An 18,556-nucleotide genomic window follows, 5' to 3' on the forward strand; every position below is an offset into this window, starting at 1 on the left:
AATGTCCACTAATTAAGTGAGTTACTGACAACTCATTTAATTAGTATCTTAGTCCAAGAATAGTACCACTCAACCTTATCGTCATGTCGGACTAAGTCCACCTGCAGGGTTTAACATGACAATCCTTATGAGCTCATCTTGGGGACATTATCAACCTAGATCACTAGGACACAGTTTCCTTTTATAATCAACAACATACACTATAAGTGATATCATTTCCCAACTTATCGGGCTTATTGATTTATCGAACTAAATCTCACCCATTGATAAATTAAAGAAATAAATATCAAATATATGTGCTTGTTATTATATTAGGATTAAGAGCACACACTTCCATAATAACTGAGGTCTTTGTTCCTTTATAAAGTCAGTATAAAAGAAATGACCTCTAATGGTCCTACTCAATACACTCTAAGTGTACTAGTGTAATTATATAGTTAAGATAAACTAATTCCTAATTACACTACGACTTTCCAATGGTTTGTTCCTTTCCATTTTGGTCGTGAGCTATTGTTTATAATTTATAAGGTATTGATAATATCATCTTCTGTATGTGACACCACATACTATGTTATCTACAATATAAATTAATTGAACAACTACAAACAAATGTAGATAATTTGACCAAATGTGATTCTTTATTCAAAATAAATGTTTACAAAAGCTTAGGCTTTCAGTATACACTCTAACAACGAGTCCATAGAACAATCATCAAATGATTAGCTCTAGGGCTCTAACTAACATTCATAATCCAGGTCTATACTCACATCTTGTTTGGAGGAGGTGTTGTTTGCTCCCGACTCTGAGGTCCTCGTCTTCTTTGCCACCACAAAGTGATCAGCGGACTGTGGAGTAAACATTGGACGGTCTTTGACAATTCTCCACACATGTTCGAGATTGAATGCAACACCATTGTTTTCGGATAGATATTTTTCATACGCAAATCTCAATATATCTTCATCACTGTGACCACTTCGATGTGAACTATAAATACTATTGTAATTTACGTTAAATCGATATACTTTCTTTTGGATTGTATTGTGCCAATGTGACCGTATAACATTTGCACTTCTGGTGTTTGAACCTAGGGGAAGATTCTTATTGTAGTAGCTTGCAACTCGTCCCCAAAAAGCATCCGCCTTTTGATCATTGTCAATTATTGGATCATCACTGATAGTGACAAAACTTCTCGCTAAGACCTCGTCTTCAATCTTTGTCCAACTTGAACGCTTTCTTGTACCCTCAGCATTTGAAACTGCCTTTTCTAAATTAACCACCTCAATTGGGGATTCACGGTCGGAAAGTTGAGTCTCCGGAACAAAAGTCGGAGTTACAGGTTCATTCGACATCGAAGGAGTGAAAGACATACCAGTTATGTGTGGGGTACCATATCCATGAACAACCGACGGCGTGAAATACGGATGACTCATGTTTTGCCAATATTCGGCTGGAAGCAGTTGATATGGACCTCAAGGGGCATAATTCAGATGATTCATAAAATTTCCAAAACCTTGGAAATTTTGAAGATTTTGTGGAGGAAACGACATATTGGGAAATGAATGTGGGTATTGATAATTTGGTGGAATTTGTGGATTTTGAGAAGATGAATATTCTTGCGAGTTGTTTGTAGAATTCAAGAAATTTGTAAAAAATGCCCTATTATTTTCATCCATTTCGGATAGAAAATAAGATGGTAGGAACTTGAAAAAAATAGATGGGGAGAGAATTTAGATAGTAGAATTGAAAGAGTAGTGAGTTGGAATGAAAATATGTGTACATATTGATGGTTATTTATAGATGAAATTTTGAACTAGCCGTTAAAAAATAACTGATAAATAACTAGCCATTATTTAATTTTTAATTTAAAAATTTACATTTAAAAAAGTCATTATTAAAAAAAACCGTTATTTATCCATTTTTGATAAATAACTTTTTATTAAAAAAAATCGTTACATTTAAAACTAGCAGTTATTAAAAATAAAAAAAAAAGTTTACACAAGGGGTGGGCCCGCCCTGGCCCACCCCATGCAACTTGAACACGTTCAGAACACTGAACGCGTTCAAGTGATTAATTTTAACGTGAGAACTTGCAACGCCACGTTAAAGCTATAGTGTTGTTATAACGTGGCTTTACTGTGGCATTGAGGATGTTCGAAAAGAGGAATTCGTTCGTCTTAGCGGATTGATGTCAATTCGTCCCAAAATCAACATGAAATAGATAAATCGCGAAGGACTATTAATTTTTGAAATAATGACTAACACATAAGAGAGATATTTATCTCGACTTTGTCAAAATTCGAATTCTAAATTTTATGATGATAATACCTCATGCGGTAACTAACGAATTATGCTTTGTCGAATGCATTCCGAAATGCATAATTTTCTCCGACACAGATTATTGCAATGATGTCTCCTTTGTTTTTTTTAGTTTTTGTTTGTTTTTTGGTTTTTTTACTTGTTGAGATTTTTTTTTTCATCTTTCAAAGTCAAACATTTTGTAAAAATAAAAAATAAAAAATAAAAACATAGACTATTTTTTTTCAACTTTTTTCGAGTATTGGAGTAATTTTTTTTATTAATGTTACTTTCAATCGGGCCATTATTTTTTATTTTCTGGCATTATTTTTTTAATCAAAGATCATTTTTAAGATTTATGTACAAATCAATGTATTTAATAATCGTTTTCGATATTCATATACGAATTAACGAAATTGATAATTATTCACTGTGTCACATCCGCATGCAATGTAGGGATGGTTCTATACCAAAATTATATATTGTATATCGTACCCGAATACTAAATCTTATATTTTAAATATACTAATAAAATTTGTATATTTAGGTATGGTAAGTATGATATATTGAAAATTTAATATTTTTTCCCATCTTTAATATCATACTGTACAAAAATTTTTTAATATTCTGATAAAATAGCTATATTTAGGTACATAAATATGATATATCAAAAATTTAAATTATATATATATATATATATATATATATATATATATAAAAATAAAATCTCATTTCTTTTATTAAAACCGAACAAAATTTTAAAATTTTGATTAATTCGATCAAGAAATTAAATTAATCGATATTTTATTAATTCGATTAGTTCACTTTTTTAAGAAAATTCGATCAGTTTAATTAGTTTTAAAAAAAAAAAAATTATCGCTTTACAGTCTATTCGGTTCGATTTTGACTGAATGCTTGGCTCTAGACGACTCTCACAACCAAAACGCTCATGGCATTTGGATCAAGTTCGAGCGCCCCGAGCTCTGACGGTTGCCCAAATTAGACTCCTAGGATATCAATTATATATATATATAATTTGGATAACTTGCACATCTCATGCACACCTAAATTTTTTTATATTTAATACTATAATATAACCCTTAAACCCTAAAGATAAAATTTTATTAACATAATCGGAAGTTTAAAAATAAATAATAAAAATATCACTGTTTCGGCAGCTAGAAAGGTGCTCATCGCTGCCTCCCAGGCTAAAAGCACTTGTGTGTATATATATTTTACTATTTTATTAAAAGTTTACACACTTTACTAATTAATTTTGATAAAATCTGAAATGAAATTTATGTTAAATTCTTTTTTTCACATCGAAAATAATTTTAATGTTTATTAATAATTTTTACAGGGTCATCAATTAGGAATCTAGAATTCAAGACCTAGCTGTGATGAATTATTGAAAATTTTTCCCATTAATTAATAAGTAAGAGTTCAAGACTCAATTGTGACGTATTATTGAGAATTTTTCTTATTAATCAATCAGGGATCTAGAGTTTGAGACTTAGCTGCGGAGTATTATTGAGATTAGGGATCAATTAGAAATTTAGAATTCTCTTTAATTTCACATCTTAAAATTGACAACTCTGTGAGCAGAGAAACTTCTATAAATAGCTTGAGCCGGCGATATTAGAAACTATACTTTTCTCGATTTTTGGGCTAAAATTAAGTATGATATTAAATTAATTTTTTTATAAGGGTGGGTCCGTTATAGTAGCTTACTGCTGGGATTCTTGAGCACACGCATTGTACTATTGCATGAGTATGACATATCATAACTTACCCAATATATAGGCAGCCTTTCGGCTAAGATTAAATATAGTATTTGTTGATATAATAAATTAAATTATTTTTTTTATAAAAGAGAGTTTGTTACAAGCATAGCTTTAGTGGAGCAGTTGCTCCACTTCAATATTTTGTAAGTACCCCTAGAGATATATAAAATTATTAAAATATTAAAGTCTTACCCCACTAAACAAAAGTAGAGATAAGACTTAAAAATTAAAATTATTTTTTATAAGTCAATTCTGTTGGTGCAATCGATCTCCATGGTTTTAATGTCAGACAAATATGTTTAAGTATGTTTAAGTATAGGAGCTTGATCAAGAGAAGTCCTAGTTGTAGGCTAGGCAAGGAGAGAAATCTCGGTAAGTCGTGGAAGACAGGTGGATAGGTCTGGAGGACTTGATCCCTGGGTAGTCGAATACTAAGTCCTAGTTGTAGGCTAGGCAAGGGGAGAAATCTCGGTGTATCGTGGAAGCCAGGTGGATAGGTCTGGAGGACTTGATCCCTGGGTAGCCGAATACTGAGTCCTGGTGAGTGAAGTCAGGTTGAGAAAATCCTAGGGGGTGGTAACCTTAGGTAACGAGAAGTCTTGGAGGAGTGAACTCTAAGCAAGGTTGACCAGCGGATCTCGATAAATCTAGTTTTAGGTTTACTATTGTTTTCTGTATTACTATTATTGTTGTTGGCTAATATAGTATTGCAGGAAAAGTCTTAGTGGGTCAGGCGATCAAACACTGAGCAGGCAAAGTCCAAACATGTCTGGAGGACCATGTTTGGCAGGTAAGTTGAGGTAAACAACTAGAGGAGCGACAGTGAGGTCGAGTTTATAAAAAGGAACAACCTTAGGTCGTTGATCCAACTGAAGAAACCGGGAAGGTTTCCAAGTTGAGATCAAAACAGTTCTAGTGTCTTTCATATTATTATTTATTCATTATTATACTATTGTGCTAACATCTGTGTTGCATGATGTTTTTGTTCTAAGACTGTTTTGCAGGTTACGACCCGATCGGTCGACCGAACAGGTGGATCAGTCGACCGAACAAGGTCAACACAAAGCAGTCATCAGCTCAGAACAGATCAGACCAGAGTCCGATCAAAGATTGATCAGTCGACCGAATAGTAAGATCGATCGACCGAACCATGATGACTCAGCACTGCCAGTTCATCAGCACCGATCAACAGCAAAGGAAAAGAAGTTGATCGGTCGACCAAACAAGGAGATCAGTCGACCGATCCAATCAACATTAAAGGTGCAATAAATGTTGATCTCGACAAATCAAGACGAACAGGGAAGGAAGCTGATCGGTCGACCAAAAAGTTGGTTCGGTCGACCGAACCCTTAAAGACCAATTAATGCCAGAGATTCAAGCCAGCGTCAGACTCCAGCTGGAGGGGGTCGAAACTGGTTCAGTCGACCGAACAGAGGGATTGGTCGACCGAACCTCCAGTACTCCTATAAAATCAGGCTCGAAGACAAAGGCATGTAGACAACTCTCTGATCAAAAATCATATTCTGCAAACGACTCGTCTTCATCAGCTCAGCAAACTACTGCATCCAGAAGTGCCGACCTAAGCTTCATCTACAATTTACTTGTCGGTATATTTTAATTTAAGCTTGCATTGTAATTTCATTTAAGCAAGATAGTAGGGTGTTACTATCTTACTCCATTGTACGATCTACTTCTTTCCGAAGGATTTAGGAAAGAAGAGTTATAGTGTTTTTGTCCATCAGTGCGGTCAAGGACCGCGGGCCTTCGAGTAGGAGTCGAGCTAGGTTCCGAACGAAGTAAAAGACCATGTCCCTTTTCTTATTTCCGCTGCACGACTTTGGTTTCAAAAGGTTAAAGAAAAAGTTTTAAACGCGCGATATTCCCCCCCCCCCCCCCCCTCTATCGCTCCAAACGATTTATCAAATTCTTCTTTTCTCAAATCTCTCCTTACACGCAACGGATAAACATGACTACTAGTATATATATGGTACGTTTGGTAGAGTGTAATCTGCCTTGTAATGTAATCAGGATTACATTACAAGACTGATTATTTTGTTTGTTTTAACTTTAAACCTGTAATCTAATGTAATCTAAATTACAAAAGATAGTGAAGTTTTGTAATCTGAATTACAAATCAAATACTATGTAATCCGATTACATTACGAGGTTACTGTTTAATCAAAATTTGAATGCCAAATATACCCTTAGTCAGCCGTTGGTCGCCGCACTCCGTCGGTCACCGGTCGCCGCCGGTCACCGAGCGTCGCTGGTCGTCGGCTGTCGCCGGCCGCCGCCGGCCGCCGCCGACTGTCGCCGACCACCGCCGGTTGTCGACGGCCGCCGTCGGTCGTCGGTCGTCGCCGGCCGCCGGTTGTCGACCGCCTGTCACTGTTGCCGCCAGTCACAGGCCGGTCGTCGGCCGGCCAGCCGCTGCCGGTCGCCTGTCGTCTGCCGTCGCCGATCGCTGGTCGTCGGCCGCCGTCGACCGCCGCCGGTCATCGGTCGTCAGCCGCCGTCGACCGCCGCTGGTCGCCGTCGCCGGTCGTCGTCGATCGCCGGCCGCTGTCCGCCGTCGGTCGTCAGTCGTCGGCCGCCACCGGTCGTCGATCGTCGGTCGTCGTCGATCGTCGGCCGCCGCCAACCACCGCCACCGGTCGTCAGTCATCGCCGTCACCGGCCGCCGACGGTTGCAAGCTCCAACAGAGGTGCAGCGCATGTCGATAGAAGTCGCAGGATATTTTTATCAGTTTATAATAATATGAATTATATTCCTTATAAAAAATAACGGATACTAAACAAAAGAATGTAATCACCCTTATAATCAAAGATTACATACATTATATTATCAAATGTAGTATTACATTACAAATTTAATTACATTAACCCAACCAAATATAACCATAATATTTTATTATCCCGTATACCCTGTATACATCTAATATATTATTTTGATTTATTTTTTTATTTTTAATATTATAATCTAGTTCCTAAACTTTATTGGTAAAATTTTATTAATCCAACAATTTTTTTTAAATAAATAAATCAATGATTTTTTTCGCGAGTGTCGCCCAAGATGAGCTTAATTCTACAGGTTAAATCTAATTAACTCAACCGAAATTTTTTTATAAATAAATAAATAAATTGATATTTTTTTTAGGTGAGCGCCGCCTAAGATGGCCGTTCACCAAAAAAAAAAAATATATATATATATATATATATATTAATTTTAAATTTATGTGTTATGTTTGCATACGTCAGCTTTATATATATATATATATATATATATATATATTAATTTTAAATTTATGTGTTATGTTTGCATACGTCAGCTCTCGGAAGCATGATATATATGTTAATTTTAAATTTATAAGTTATGTTTGCATACGTCACCTCTCGGAAGCATGATACACCATTATACCTCCCTACAATTATTGATGCATGTTAATCATTTATTGTCTTTTAAAAAGAAAGTAGCATTTCTAATTCGACCCTGCTTTTAAGAGCACTGTCCTCACCCTTCACATGGAGATGATTGCGATCTATCACAGGATCTGTGGGGTCCATCCCCTTTGTGAGAGATGAGGACTCTATTAATTCGACCCTGCCCCTAAGGGCACTGCCCTCGCTCCTTCGAAGGAGATGGGTGGGGTCCATCTGAGAATTTGTGGAGCCTATTTTTTAGTGGGGGGTAAAAGATGATTTATTTTTTTTTAGCGTTTTCATCAATTCGTCTCTATGCCAACACGGAAGAGGTAAATTATGAATGACTACTAATCATTAGTATAAATGATCAAGACATGAAAAAAATTATGCTGAATCATACTAAATTTCGATCCCAAAATCTCATGTAATAATACATCATATTTTAATTATCGTACCACCCGAAAAAACAGGGCCCATCCCTTTAGTGAGAAGTGAGGACAGTGCCCTTAGCGGCAGGATCAAATTAATCGTGTCGATTAATTCGACCTTGCCCCCAAGGGCACGGCCCTGGGTGGGGCTCATCTAGGAATATGTGGGGCTGACTCCCTTTGTGAGAAGTGTTAACCCTCTGTCGGTGATAGAGACGTTGAGAAAGTAAATCATGTTTTGTCCCAATTTTTATCGGTCGATAAATAAGGATTATATTTTCTTCAAATTTAATTAAAAATTTAATATCTGATTCAAATGGACGAGAGAGAGTAAGGGGGAATTACTAATATTTAATATTCAATCGGAATACTTATTAAATAATATATATATATATATATATATATATATATATATATATATATATATATATATATATATATATATTAAAGAACTTTTTTCAAAAATATACTAATTATTTTTATTAATGTTAGCTGTATAAATATTTATTTATTTTTAATTATATTTTTTAGTTTTTTAATATGATTTAATTTTAAAATATTTTATTTAAATGATTATATAAGATATTTGATTCTTAATGTGTATGTGTATGTGTATGGATAAGGAGATGAATATTCAAATATCCGATAATATAAGAACAGAAAATATAAAATTCGATCTGAATGTGTCTAAAGTCTTAGAAAAAAAAAACTAAAAAATACATGCAATGCACGTGTTTCATATAGAGTTAATTAGAATCGTGTGCGTTCATCTCTCTTTGTTTTGAACTATAAAATCCCTGGAACCCTCCCTTCTTTTGCATCTTCGCTTCCATTCCACCTGTTCTAGCTAGCTAGAAGTAACACCAGAGAAACAGACATAATGGCAGGCATCAAGCACCTGGTCATGGCCAAGTTCAAGGAAGGAGCGGCAGTGGAGCAGCTGGTTCTGGACATGAAGAAACTCGCATTAGAGTTGGATATCATCAAATCCTTCGAATGGTACTACATTAAAACTTCAACTTCTACATGATAAAATTCCTCATGCATGCATGTTATATTATGTTATGTTATTAAATATTATACTACTGTGCAGGGGGGAGGACGTGATGAAGAACGACAAGTATAGCCATGGATTCACGCATACGTTCATCCTCATGTTTGACAGCGCTGAGGACGTGGCGGCGTACATAAAGCACCCTCTACACGTTGAGTACGCCAAGAAGTTTCGTGCAGGGACTGAGAAGATCTTGGCGGTGGATTTTCCGACTGTTATTGATAAGATTACGACTGCTTGACTCAATTACGTTGAGTACGCCAAGAAGTTTCGTGCAGGGACCGAGAAGATCTTGGCGGTGGATTTTCCGACTGTTATTGATAAGATTACGACTGCTTGACTCAATTAATGATATGCAATAAATTCATTTAACTAATGAATTATTATTTTTATATTAAATGTATTTCATGATCTAGATTTTATAAACAGGCAACTCCGCATTCCTTGTATTAGTGATATTAAGGGGACGTTTGGTTCTTTCCTAAGAATAAGAATCGGAATGAGAATCATTGTATTGTGGAATGAGAATGAGTATGAGCATGGATATCACTCTTAAAAGCAATGTTTGGTTAGTTGCATATTTTCTATTGGAATAAATCAAAATTTATTTTTTTATCCTTAAAACAAAATAAGAGAAAAAATTAGATGTGAGAGAAAGATGAATGTGAGAGAAAAATATGATAAAAGAGAATGATGAAAAAGAAAGTCTTATGAGAGAGAAAGTGTGATGAGAAAGAATGAAAAGAGAGAAAGTGTGCTGAGAGAAAATGAAAAAAAAAGAGTGTGATAGGAGAGAGCATGATGAGAGAAGATGAGAGAGAAAATATGATGTGAGAGAAAGTATGATGGGAGAGGACGAAGAGAGAGAAAATGTAATGAGAAAAATGAGGACAGAGTGTGTGATGAGTATTGAGTGCGATGGAAGAGATTGAGGAGAGAGAAAGTATGATGAGAGTAAAAAGTGTGATGAAAAAAAAAAAGAGGAAAGAGAGTGTGATGAGAGAGAAAATGTATGATAAAATGATGAGAGAGAAAATATAATGAAAGAGAAAATATAATGTCGAATAATAATAATGATATGTCATAAATTCATTTAACTCATGAATTATTATTTTTATTTAATATGTATTTCATGGCCTATAGATTTTATAAAGAGGCAACCGCATATTCCGTAAATTAATGATATTGAATATCTCCATGTCAATTACCCGTGCAAAAGTGACACATGTTCCTAGAAAACATCAAATTTTGATAACAATGTCTGAGATTAATCCGTTTATATCGGAAATAAATTACATATTAAATTATATATCAATGAAAAGCTACCAATATCTATTTTTAAAAAAATGATTAAAAAAAATATTCGTATAGAAAATTTTGACCATTTTAATCGACGTCTATTAAGCTGAAAATATTACTCGGGAAATATTACTCAGGAAAGATTATTACTTGAGAAAAAAACATTGCTTGGAAAAAATTATTCGGGAATGATATATTACTCAGGAAAAGATGTATTACTCGAGAAAGATATATTATTTCAAAATTGAAAAGAGTCAATCTACGTTTTTAGTATTCTAGGCGATCTTTTTGAAATTCAAAAAAGTTGATGAGATTTTAATATCCCTGAATGCTTTTTCATGATTAAACTCACTCTTATTCTCAAAGCTAAGGAAATATAAACCTAGTTTAATAAGACCTTAGGAAATATAAACGGCAGTTAATGTATTTTGAGTCATCTTTGAGGGTTGTTCCAGGTCTCACCTATAAAAGCTGTTGTTTGTATTATTTAGAGACAGGTTGTTTTTTTTAGATTTAAATATATTTGAGCTTTTAAGTTTGTTAGAAGATTTATTTTCTTGTTATTGTTCTAAACTCTTGGTGAATTTCCTGGAGTGGTGAGTATTGAGTGTGCCTTGTGTTGCCTCCTACTTCTCCTATGCTTTTCGGTGTCAAGTTCGTATTAGAGCTTTAGTTCCCAATGGCTAGTCGTAGAAGACAAAGGCCAAATGGTGATGATCCTGTAGCTCATCAAAGAGACATTCATGATATCGAGTTGGATGACTTGAGGAGACAAGTGCAACAACTCGAGCAACGTCTTGCACGTGGTGAACCTCGGGAGCATGATGTTGAGAGTCATGGTTCGGAGGTTGATTCTACAAATTATGAGATGAGTTTTAATCCATTTCATGACAACAAACATGATGATTCTAGCGTAAGGCATATCAGAGTCAAAGGTATCGAAGGAACAATGTAATGACAATAATGGAAAATAATCTCAATTTGATTTCAATCAATTGAGATTTATTATATTTGACATTATAATCAAGATCGGCATCACAATCAAGAGCGACATGAATCAAATAGTAAAAATAATACTTCTAAATCTATTATATTTATTACTATGCTTATAAATATGTCATATTTAATCTTTCCATTATTGTTTGGACAAGTTGTATAAATAAGTCTATTGGCTTTGTTAAATACACATCAAATAATTATTCTCTATTCTATTTCTTTTCATCTACTAATTCTACATGGTATCAGAGTCATCTTCTCTTCCTCACAATTTTCCTCTTCCGAATTTTTGTTGCAGTAGTTACAGGAGTTTCTACATCTAGGTTTGATAGCATTGTCGACAATGGCAACTTCGATAGCTACATCTTTTCTTATCCTTTCATCAACAACTCTTTTCCGTCAACGACAACAACTTCGACAATGTCAATCGTAGTAAGAAGAGGCACAAAAGTTTACTTAGTTTGCAATCAGAGGATTGGTAATCCAAGACGTTAAAAATTCACTATAAATCTCCTTCAGACAGAGAAGCCTCTTACAGCAGCTAAAGCACTCAATTGCAAAACTAAACATAAGAAGAATCATTTGCAAGTATTCTGTCTAGCTACTAAGATTAGGGTTGTATTTATATCCATGATCCAAGTGCTTGAAAGGATTCCAGGCACCTGGGCGTGGATAAAACATTATCCATGTCGTAACATATCACAACAGCTAACGACTTGATTAAATTTCTGGTCCGGGCGTCTGGACCAGGTCCGGGCGCCTGGACTGAGCTGAATCAACCCTCGACCAGGGCGCATACCTAGGGGGCCCTGGCTGTTATGGGTGATCCGACGCCCGGACCAGAGTCAACTTGGAGTTAACTTCATGTCTGAGTCTTCCGCTCCGGCTCTGCTTGCTTGGGTAATTTTGGTCATCAGAAATAGGGCTAACCCAAACCCATTTTTTGGCCTTCTCGAGCAGTCTTCAGCTCCGGCTTCTCATCCCTCAGAAACGTCGCGCGCTTCCTTCTCGTTCGTCAGCGTACTCTTCCGTAGCGCCTCATCCCTCAGACGCACAAAGTTCGTCGGCTCTCTCCCGTGTCGTCCTTCTCACTAACTGTGTCTTTCGCTTGACTGCTTGTGCTCCTAAGTTCCTGCACACTTAGACATAAGGTATCAAAAAGATAACATAACCTAACATGACTTGGTTGACCACATCAAAACTACCACAGAGTACTTATAATCTCCCCCTTTTGATGTGAGCAACCCAAGTTAAGTTAGGGTAAACAAAGAACACATAACAGTCAAATAGCAAGTAAAATTTTTGTAATTAAAAAAATATGCAAAAATCAAATTGTTACCCTCCCCCTACACTTAACCTCTACTTCTCCCCCTTTGATCACATTAAAAATAGGGGTATGCCATGAAAGTAACTTGAAATAAATTTTAAATATAGTCTAAGGGATAAAAATACAGCGATTAGTATCCACTTAATTTCGAACAGAATTTATAAAAAAACTATTAGACAATTTTAAGATTTTAAACAAAAAAATAGAAAATCAAATTAAAAATAGAGAATGTATAATGATTTTTAATTTAAATATGATTTTGGAACCCAATATAGGTTTCTTCCAACTGGATTAATCAAAAACTTTCTAGGAATATATTATCTTTCAACTTTTATAATTTGGCCCTTATGGTATCTAAAATACCAATTAAACCTTTGATGATATTTGAAATTTCTTTTTGGAGCATGTGAAAGATTTGAGCATGAATTATCTTTTTCTAGCATTTCAATTTTATCTTTCAATTTTGTATTTTTATCTATTAATTTCTCATTTTCTTCTTTTAGGCATGCATATTCTTTCTTTGATTTTACATACTTAGATCTAGTTTTACACAAAGATCTACTTATTATTTTAATGCACTCAGACAGTTGATTTGGAGGAAGTTTATATACTTGACTTACCATATCATTTTCGTCGATAGATGCTCCCCCTTTATAGCTGATTTCTTTCAAAGATTCTCCCATTTCATCGATGCTCATCTTGGATGAGCTTTCTTTGTCTTCAGGTAGGTATTCGACTATAAGAGCTATTCCGGTAATTTACTCGGTCTCAGATTCTTCTGACGATGACTCGGTGTCCATCGAGAAGTTGGATTCGACTTCTTCTGGTTCTTCATAGAGCTTCAAAAACTTTTCCCAAAGTTTTTTTACACTCTTATAGTTGTCGATTCTGTCGAGATTCTGAGCAGGCAGAACACTCAAAAGGCGAAACTCAGCCTTACCATTTGTCATAAAATCATTGCACTACTTCTCAGTCCATCGATGCTCCTCAAGTTCTTTTCCTTCTTCACTTTTGGGCATATCAAAATCGTACTTAATCATTAGTAAAATACTAAAATCAATTTTAAAAGATGCCTTCATTCAACGTCTCAAAATGTGAACTACCCCTCGAACACTGGTGGGTAGATGCTAACTGTGGTCATTTCTTATGTTTTAGTTGACGGTTAATCCTTCTGAAGCGTCCTTACTCTGATACCACTTGTTGGTTCCTTGCGGCCGATAAGAGGGGGCGAATTACCCTGCACAATGTAAACAAAGCAAAACCCCTTTCTCGAAAATTATGACTTGATTAATAGAAATACTTGTAAAAAAAAATAAAAAATAAAAAAGAGGCATAGAAGTTTACTTGGTTTACAACAGAGGGTTACTAATCTAAGATGTTGAAAGCTCACTATAAATCTCCTTCAAGTAGAAAAATCTCTTACAACAATCAAAGCACTCAATTACAAAACTAAATAGTAGAAGAGTCGTTTACAAGTGTTCTTTCTAGCTACTGGGATTAGGGTTGTATTTATAGCCTTGATCCGGATACCTGGAAGGGTTCCAAGCACCTAGGCATGGATAAAAGTTTATCCATATTGTAATAGATAGATCCGAGCATCTGAACCAGAGTCAAATTGGAGTTAACTTCCTGTCCGAGTCTGCCGCTCCGGGTCTGCTTGCTTGGGTGATTTCGGCCACCGGGAATAGGGTTCACCCGAACCCAAATCTTTATGTAAACTTAAAACCAAGAATATAAACCTGAAAAAGGAAATATTAATTTCAAAATAATTTTAGCTAAAGCATGTCCACTAGAAGAACTTGATAAAGTTAAAATTGAAAGAAGAAATAGAAAATTTAAAAAATTTTACATGTTCAAATTTTGTTACTTCAAATTAATAAATTATCAAAGGTTTAATTGGTATTATAGATTCAATAAGGATCAAGTCAAAAAAGTAATAAGAAAGTACATTGCAAAGAAATTTTTGATAAATCCAATAAGTAGAAATCTATATTGGGTCCCAAAATCATACTTAGGTTAAAATTTTTATGCATATTTTAATTTTAATTTGTTTTAATATTTTCGTTGCATGCTTAAAATTATCTAACTTTTTTCAAATAAATTACTTCAAAACCTTTCTTTTTTAAATTAATAAGATCTTGATTTTTTTTTTGTGAAAAAAGATTTTATTACAAAATTTTTGAAATTTTTTAACTGTTAATGAATTTTCAACGAACTTTTTTTACCAAAATTTAAATTTTTAATATTAAAAATTATAAAAAAATCAATCTTCTAAAATCTATTTTTTTTACGTATATACTTTTTATTTTACATACTCAGAATTTTTTTTAAAAAAAATTGTTGAATCTCTATTTTTAAATATTTTTTTAAGAAAATATATCTCTATAAAATAATTAATTACTACTTATATTAATTTGGTTCATTCATGAAAATTTTGTCACAATTCTAGTTTATTGTGTTTAACCGTGACCAAAATTTTCAAGAAACAAAAATAATATTTTATAAAAACAAGTTTTTAAATCATAAAAATACTATTTTTTAATAAATATATATTTTTTAAGTCTTTGCACTATTTAGATAACCCTTATAATTTTTTTTTTATATTCACCCCTCTTTTAATGTGATCAAAGGAAAAGAAAAAAGATTAAATAGGGGGAGATACAATATTTTTGTATTAATTGTCAATTTTTTTGTATTAATTATTTTAATTTACATATTAAATTATTTAATTTGCAAATGTATTTTCTTTACTTGTTAAACCCTAATTTAACTTGGGTTGATTCACATCAAAAAGTGCAAGATTCTACGTATCCTGTGGTGGTTTTGATATAGTCAACCAAGTCAAGTTAGATCATGTCTATTTGATCCTTGTGTCTAAGTGTGCAGAAACTTAGAAATATAAGAAGTCAATCAGAAAACGCATCTAGCGAGAAGGATGACACAGGAAGTAAGTCGACAGGCTCGGTGCATCAGAAGGATGAGATGTGCTGGTAGTTTTGAGAGCATGAAACAGAAACAAAATAATGCGGTAACCACTCACAGTGCTTTCACGAAGAAATCGCCGAAGAAATCGTCGAAGAAATGACGAAGAACTGTCGGAAATGTCGCTGCTGCTGTCACCGAGAAGATCACCTCACAGAACCTCCTCGAACTCTTTCACGAACCAAATCCCGGCCTCTGGGCATTCTCCTCTACTCGCTGATCACCTCCCAAAACTCTCTGGTCACCCCTGCTTCACTCGCACACCACTTATTTATCATATTGCCTTGGGCGCCATCATATATAACAAGCAAGACATCGGTTACAAATCGATGCCTTGATGGCTGCTTTCAATGGAGGAAGATGAAGGTGAATGGGCAACCCTTCATCTTCCCGACGTTGCAACTGATGCAACGTTTAACATCTCCCACTCATCCAAGTCAATCCATATGGCCACATAGACCATGTCAGTCACATAGACTACAAGGTGATCATGTCATGAAGACCAGAGCAAAATTAGTCACAAAGACTAAATAAGTCACGTAAACTTTATGAGGATCAAGTCACGAAGACCAAAGCAAAATTTAGTCACAAAGACCAAATAAATCACGAAGACTTTATGAGGATCAAGTCACGAAGACCAGAGTAAAATTTAGTCACAAAAACCAAATAAGAACATCCATTCCATACATTAGGGAAAATGGTTCGTGCGATAGCATGCATAGTGAGCATTCAATTGCTAAGAAGATTGTCACACCTTACTTAGCTGCTCCATAGAACGAATCAGAGACATTAATGTCCATAGAACGAATCAAAGACATAAATGACTTACTTTTACCCCAGATTAAATTATTTACATCATTATGAATATCTCTAATCCCTCATATTGATCATATGTCAAGAGCATGTTCAACATCTCCAATCAAACAAATTATTCACAATTACATTTTATGTACTAAACTAAAAATGTAACAGGTACCAATGAATAAATGTCACAGATGTAAATCAATCTTAATCTTCCTTTTTAGCTAGAATCTATTCATTCTAATCAGTCGCTTTCCTAGTTATGCTCCATAGACTGAATCATCCATAGCCAATAGGAAACATGCTAAAGTAGCAGACACTGATCAGAACTTCATGTAGACAGCTAAATAGTCACTTAGGGTAAGATTGAGATTAACTTATAATCTCAAGGGTCTCACATAGTAGAGAAGCAGGGATCCATTCTCCTACTACCCTTCTTGTCGCCATATCACATGTGGTATGAATCACATGCTACGATGTTATTCTCTTTACTAAAAAGAGCGCATATTTTTCCCAAAGTTTACATCGTACAGATTTTGATCTAGACATACCTAATGTCTAATCCTGAATTCAACATATGAATTCCAATATGGCTTTAAGCAGATTCAGTAAATGGTGGGTGCATTTACTCCAATCATTATATAAATGATCTCATCTTGGCACAATATCAAGGTGACCTTAATTTACGGGTATGTCTCTATTCATAGCTATATAAGCTATCCCATAAGCAACGGTCTTACCTCTATTCGTACTTAACAAAAGAGATGATTGTCTATGTGAGTGGACCAATCTCAATCTGCCAACATATTTATCGAGACTTTTTATTTGAATGTAACAAAGACATATACACTGAATATATCATGACATTTTTCATTTATCAAAATATCTTTACAATAAGTTATATTTTTCGAAGTCCCAAAAACTTCACATATCTATGAAATGACTCTTTAGTCAATGGCTTAGTAAAATAATCAACAAGCATATTTTGTGTAGGAATGTACTCAAGAATTATCTTTTTCTTGTCAATAATATCTCTTATAAAATTATACTTAATTTCTATATGCTTGCCTTTGCTGTGATATTTGGGATCCTTGGAAAAAGCTATTGCAGCTTGACTATCACAGTACACTGTAACAGGACTCCCACTGTCCTCAACAATCTTCAGATGCTTTAGGAACCTTCTTAGCCAGACAACCTCTTGCACAACCGCTGCACAAGCCACATATTCAGCTTCCATTGTCGACAAGGCTACACAAGCCTGCTTCTTGCTGTTCCATGAGATGGCACCACCATTTAACAAGAAGACATAGCTAGATGTGGATTTTTTATCATCAAGGTCCCCTGCCCAATCTGCATCTGTGAGCCACTTAGGTTCATATCTGATCCTTGGAAATAGAGGCAATAATCCATTGTTCCTTTGAGATATCTGAATATTCTCTTTACCGCTTTCTAGTGTCTCGATCCTGGGTTTGACTGAAAATGACTAACTAAGCCAACATCATAGCTTATATCAGAACGAGTACATAACACAGTGTACATTAAACTACCAATAACACTGCAATATGATTTTTTTCTTCATTTCGGATATTTCCTCAAGAGTCTTGGGATACATACTTTTGCTCAAAATAGTACCTCTTACTATAGGTGTCTGTTCGATATTGCAATCTGACATATTGAGGTATTGTAGCATCTTAGTGATATAAGCTTCTTGAGACAAACCCAAAAACCTTTTTGATCGATTTTTAATGATCTTCACTCCTAAGATGTGCTCTGCTTCTCCCATATCTATTATGTCAAATTGCGATGAAAGTCAAGATTTGACTTCTATCACACACTTTATGTCACTTCCAGCTATTAGCATATCATCAACATATAATGATAAAATGATAAACTTCCCTTTTTCCTTTCTAAGGTAAACACAATGATCCTCATTGATCATTTCGAAACCATAAGACAAAATGACTTCATTAAATTTCATGTTCCATTGTCTTGACGCTTTCTTTAGCCCATATATAGACTTCCTAAGTCTATATACTCTATTCTCTTGGCCTTCAGCAACATAACCTTTTGGTTATACCATATAGATTTCTTCGTCAAGATTACCATTAAGGAAAGTCATTTTTACATCCATCTGATGTAATTCCATGTCAAAATGTGCTACTATAGC

At 34.6% G+C, this 18,556-nt stretch overlaps 2 protein-coding genes across 3 annotated transcripts; one reads left to right on the plus strand and one right to left on the minus strand.

Moving 5' to 3' along the window:
* Window positions 1–737: 737 nt before the first annotated feature.
* LOC122039051 (glutathione S-transferase T3-like) lies at window positions 738–1,430 on the minus strand. Its single transcript, XM_042599065.1, has one exon. It carries the CDS (start codon window positions 1,428–1,430, stop codon window positions 738–740), a length of 693 nt encoding a protein of 230 aa, XP_042454999.1.
* Window positions 1,431–8,735: 7,305 nt separating this feature from the next.
* On the plus strand, window positions 8,736–9,433 carry LOC121998723 (stress-response A/B barrel domain-containing protein At5g22580-like). Of its 2 annotated transcripts, XM_042553767.1 has the most exons (3): window positions 8,736–8,929; window positions 9,024–9,174; window positions 9,274–9,433. In XM_042553767.1, the coding sequence occupies exons 1-3, from the start codon at window positions 8,811–8,813 to the stop codon at window positions 9,322–9,324; spliced, it is 321 nt and encodes a 106-aa protein (XP_042409701.1). In that variant the 5' UTR covers window positions 8,736–8,810; the 3' UTR covers window positions 9,325–9,433. The 2 variants fall into 2 exon arrangements, with proteins under 2 accessions (XP_042409701.1, XP_042409693.1); XM_042553759.1 differs by having other exon boundaries at window positions 8,738–8,929; window positions 9,024–9,433.
* Window positions 9,434–18,556: the final 9,123 nt, after the last annotated feature.

Source organism: Zingiber officinale, chromosome 1A, assembly GCF_018446385.1.
Source record: "Zingiber officinale cultivar Zhangliang chromosome 1A, Zo_v1.1, whole genome shotgun sequence".
Lineage (NCBI taxonomy): Eukaryota > Viridiplantae > Streptophyta > Magnoliopsida > Zingiberales > Zingiberaceae > Zingiber > Zingiber officinale.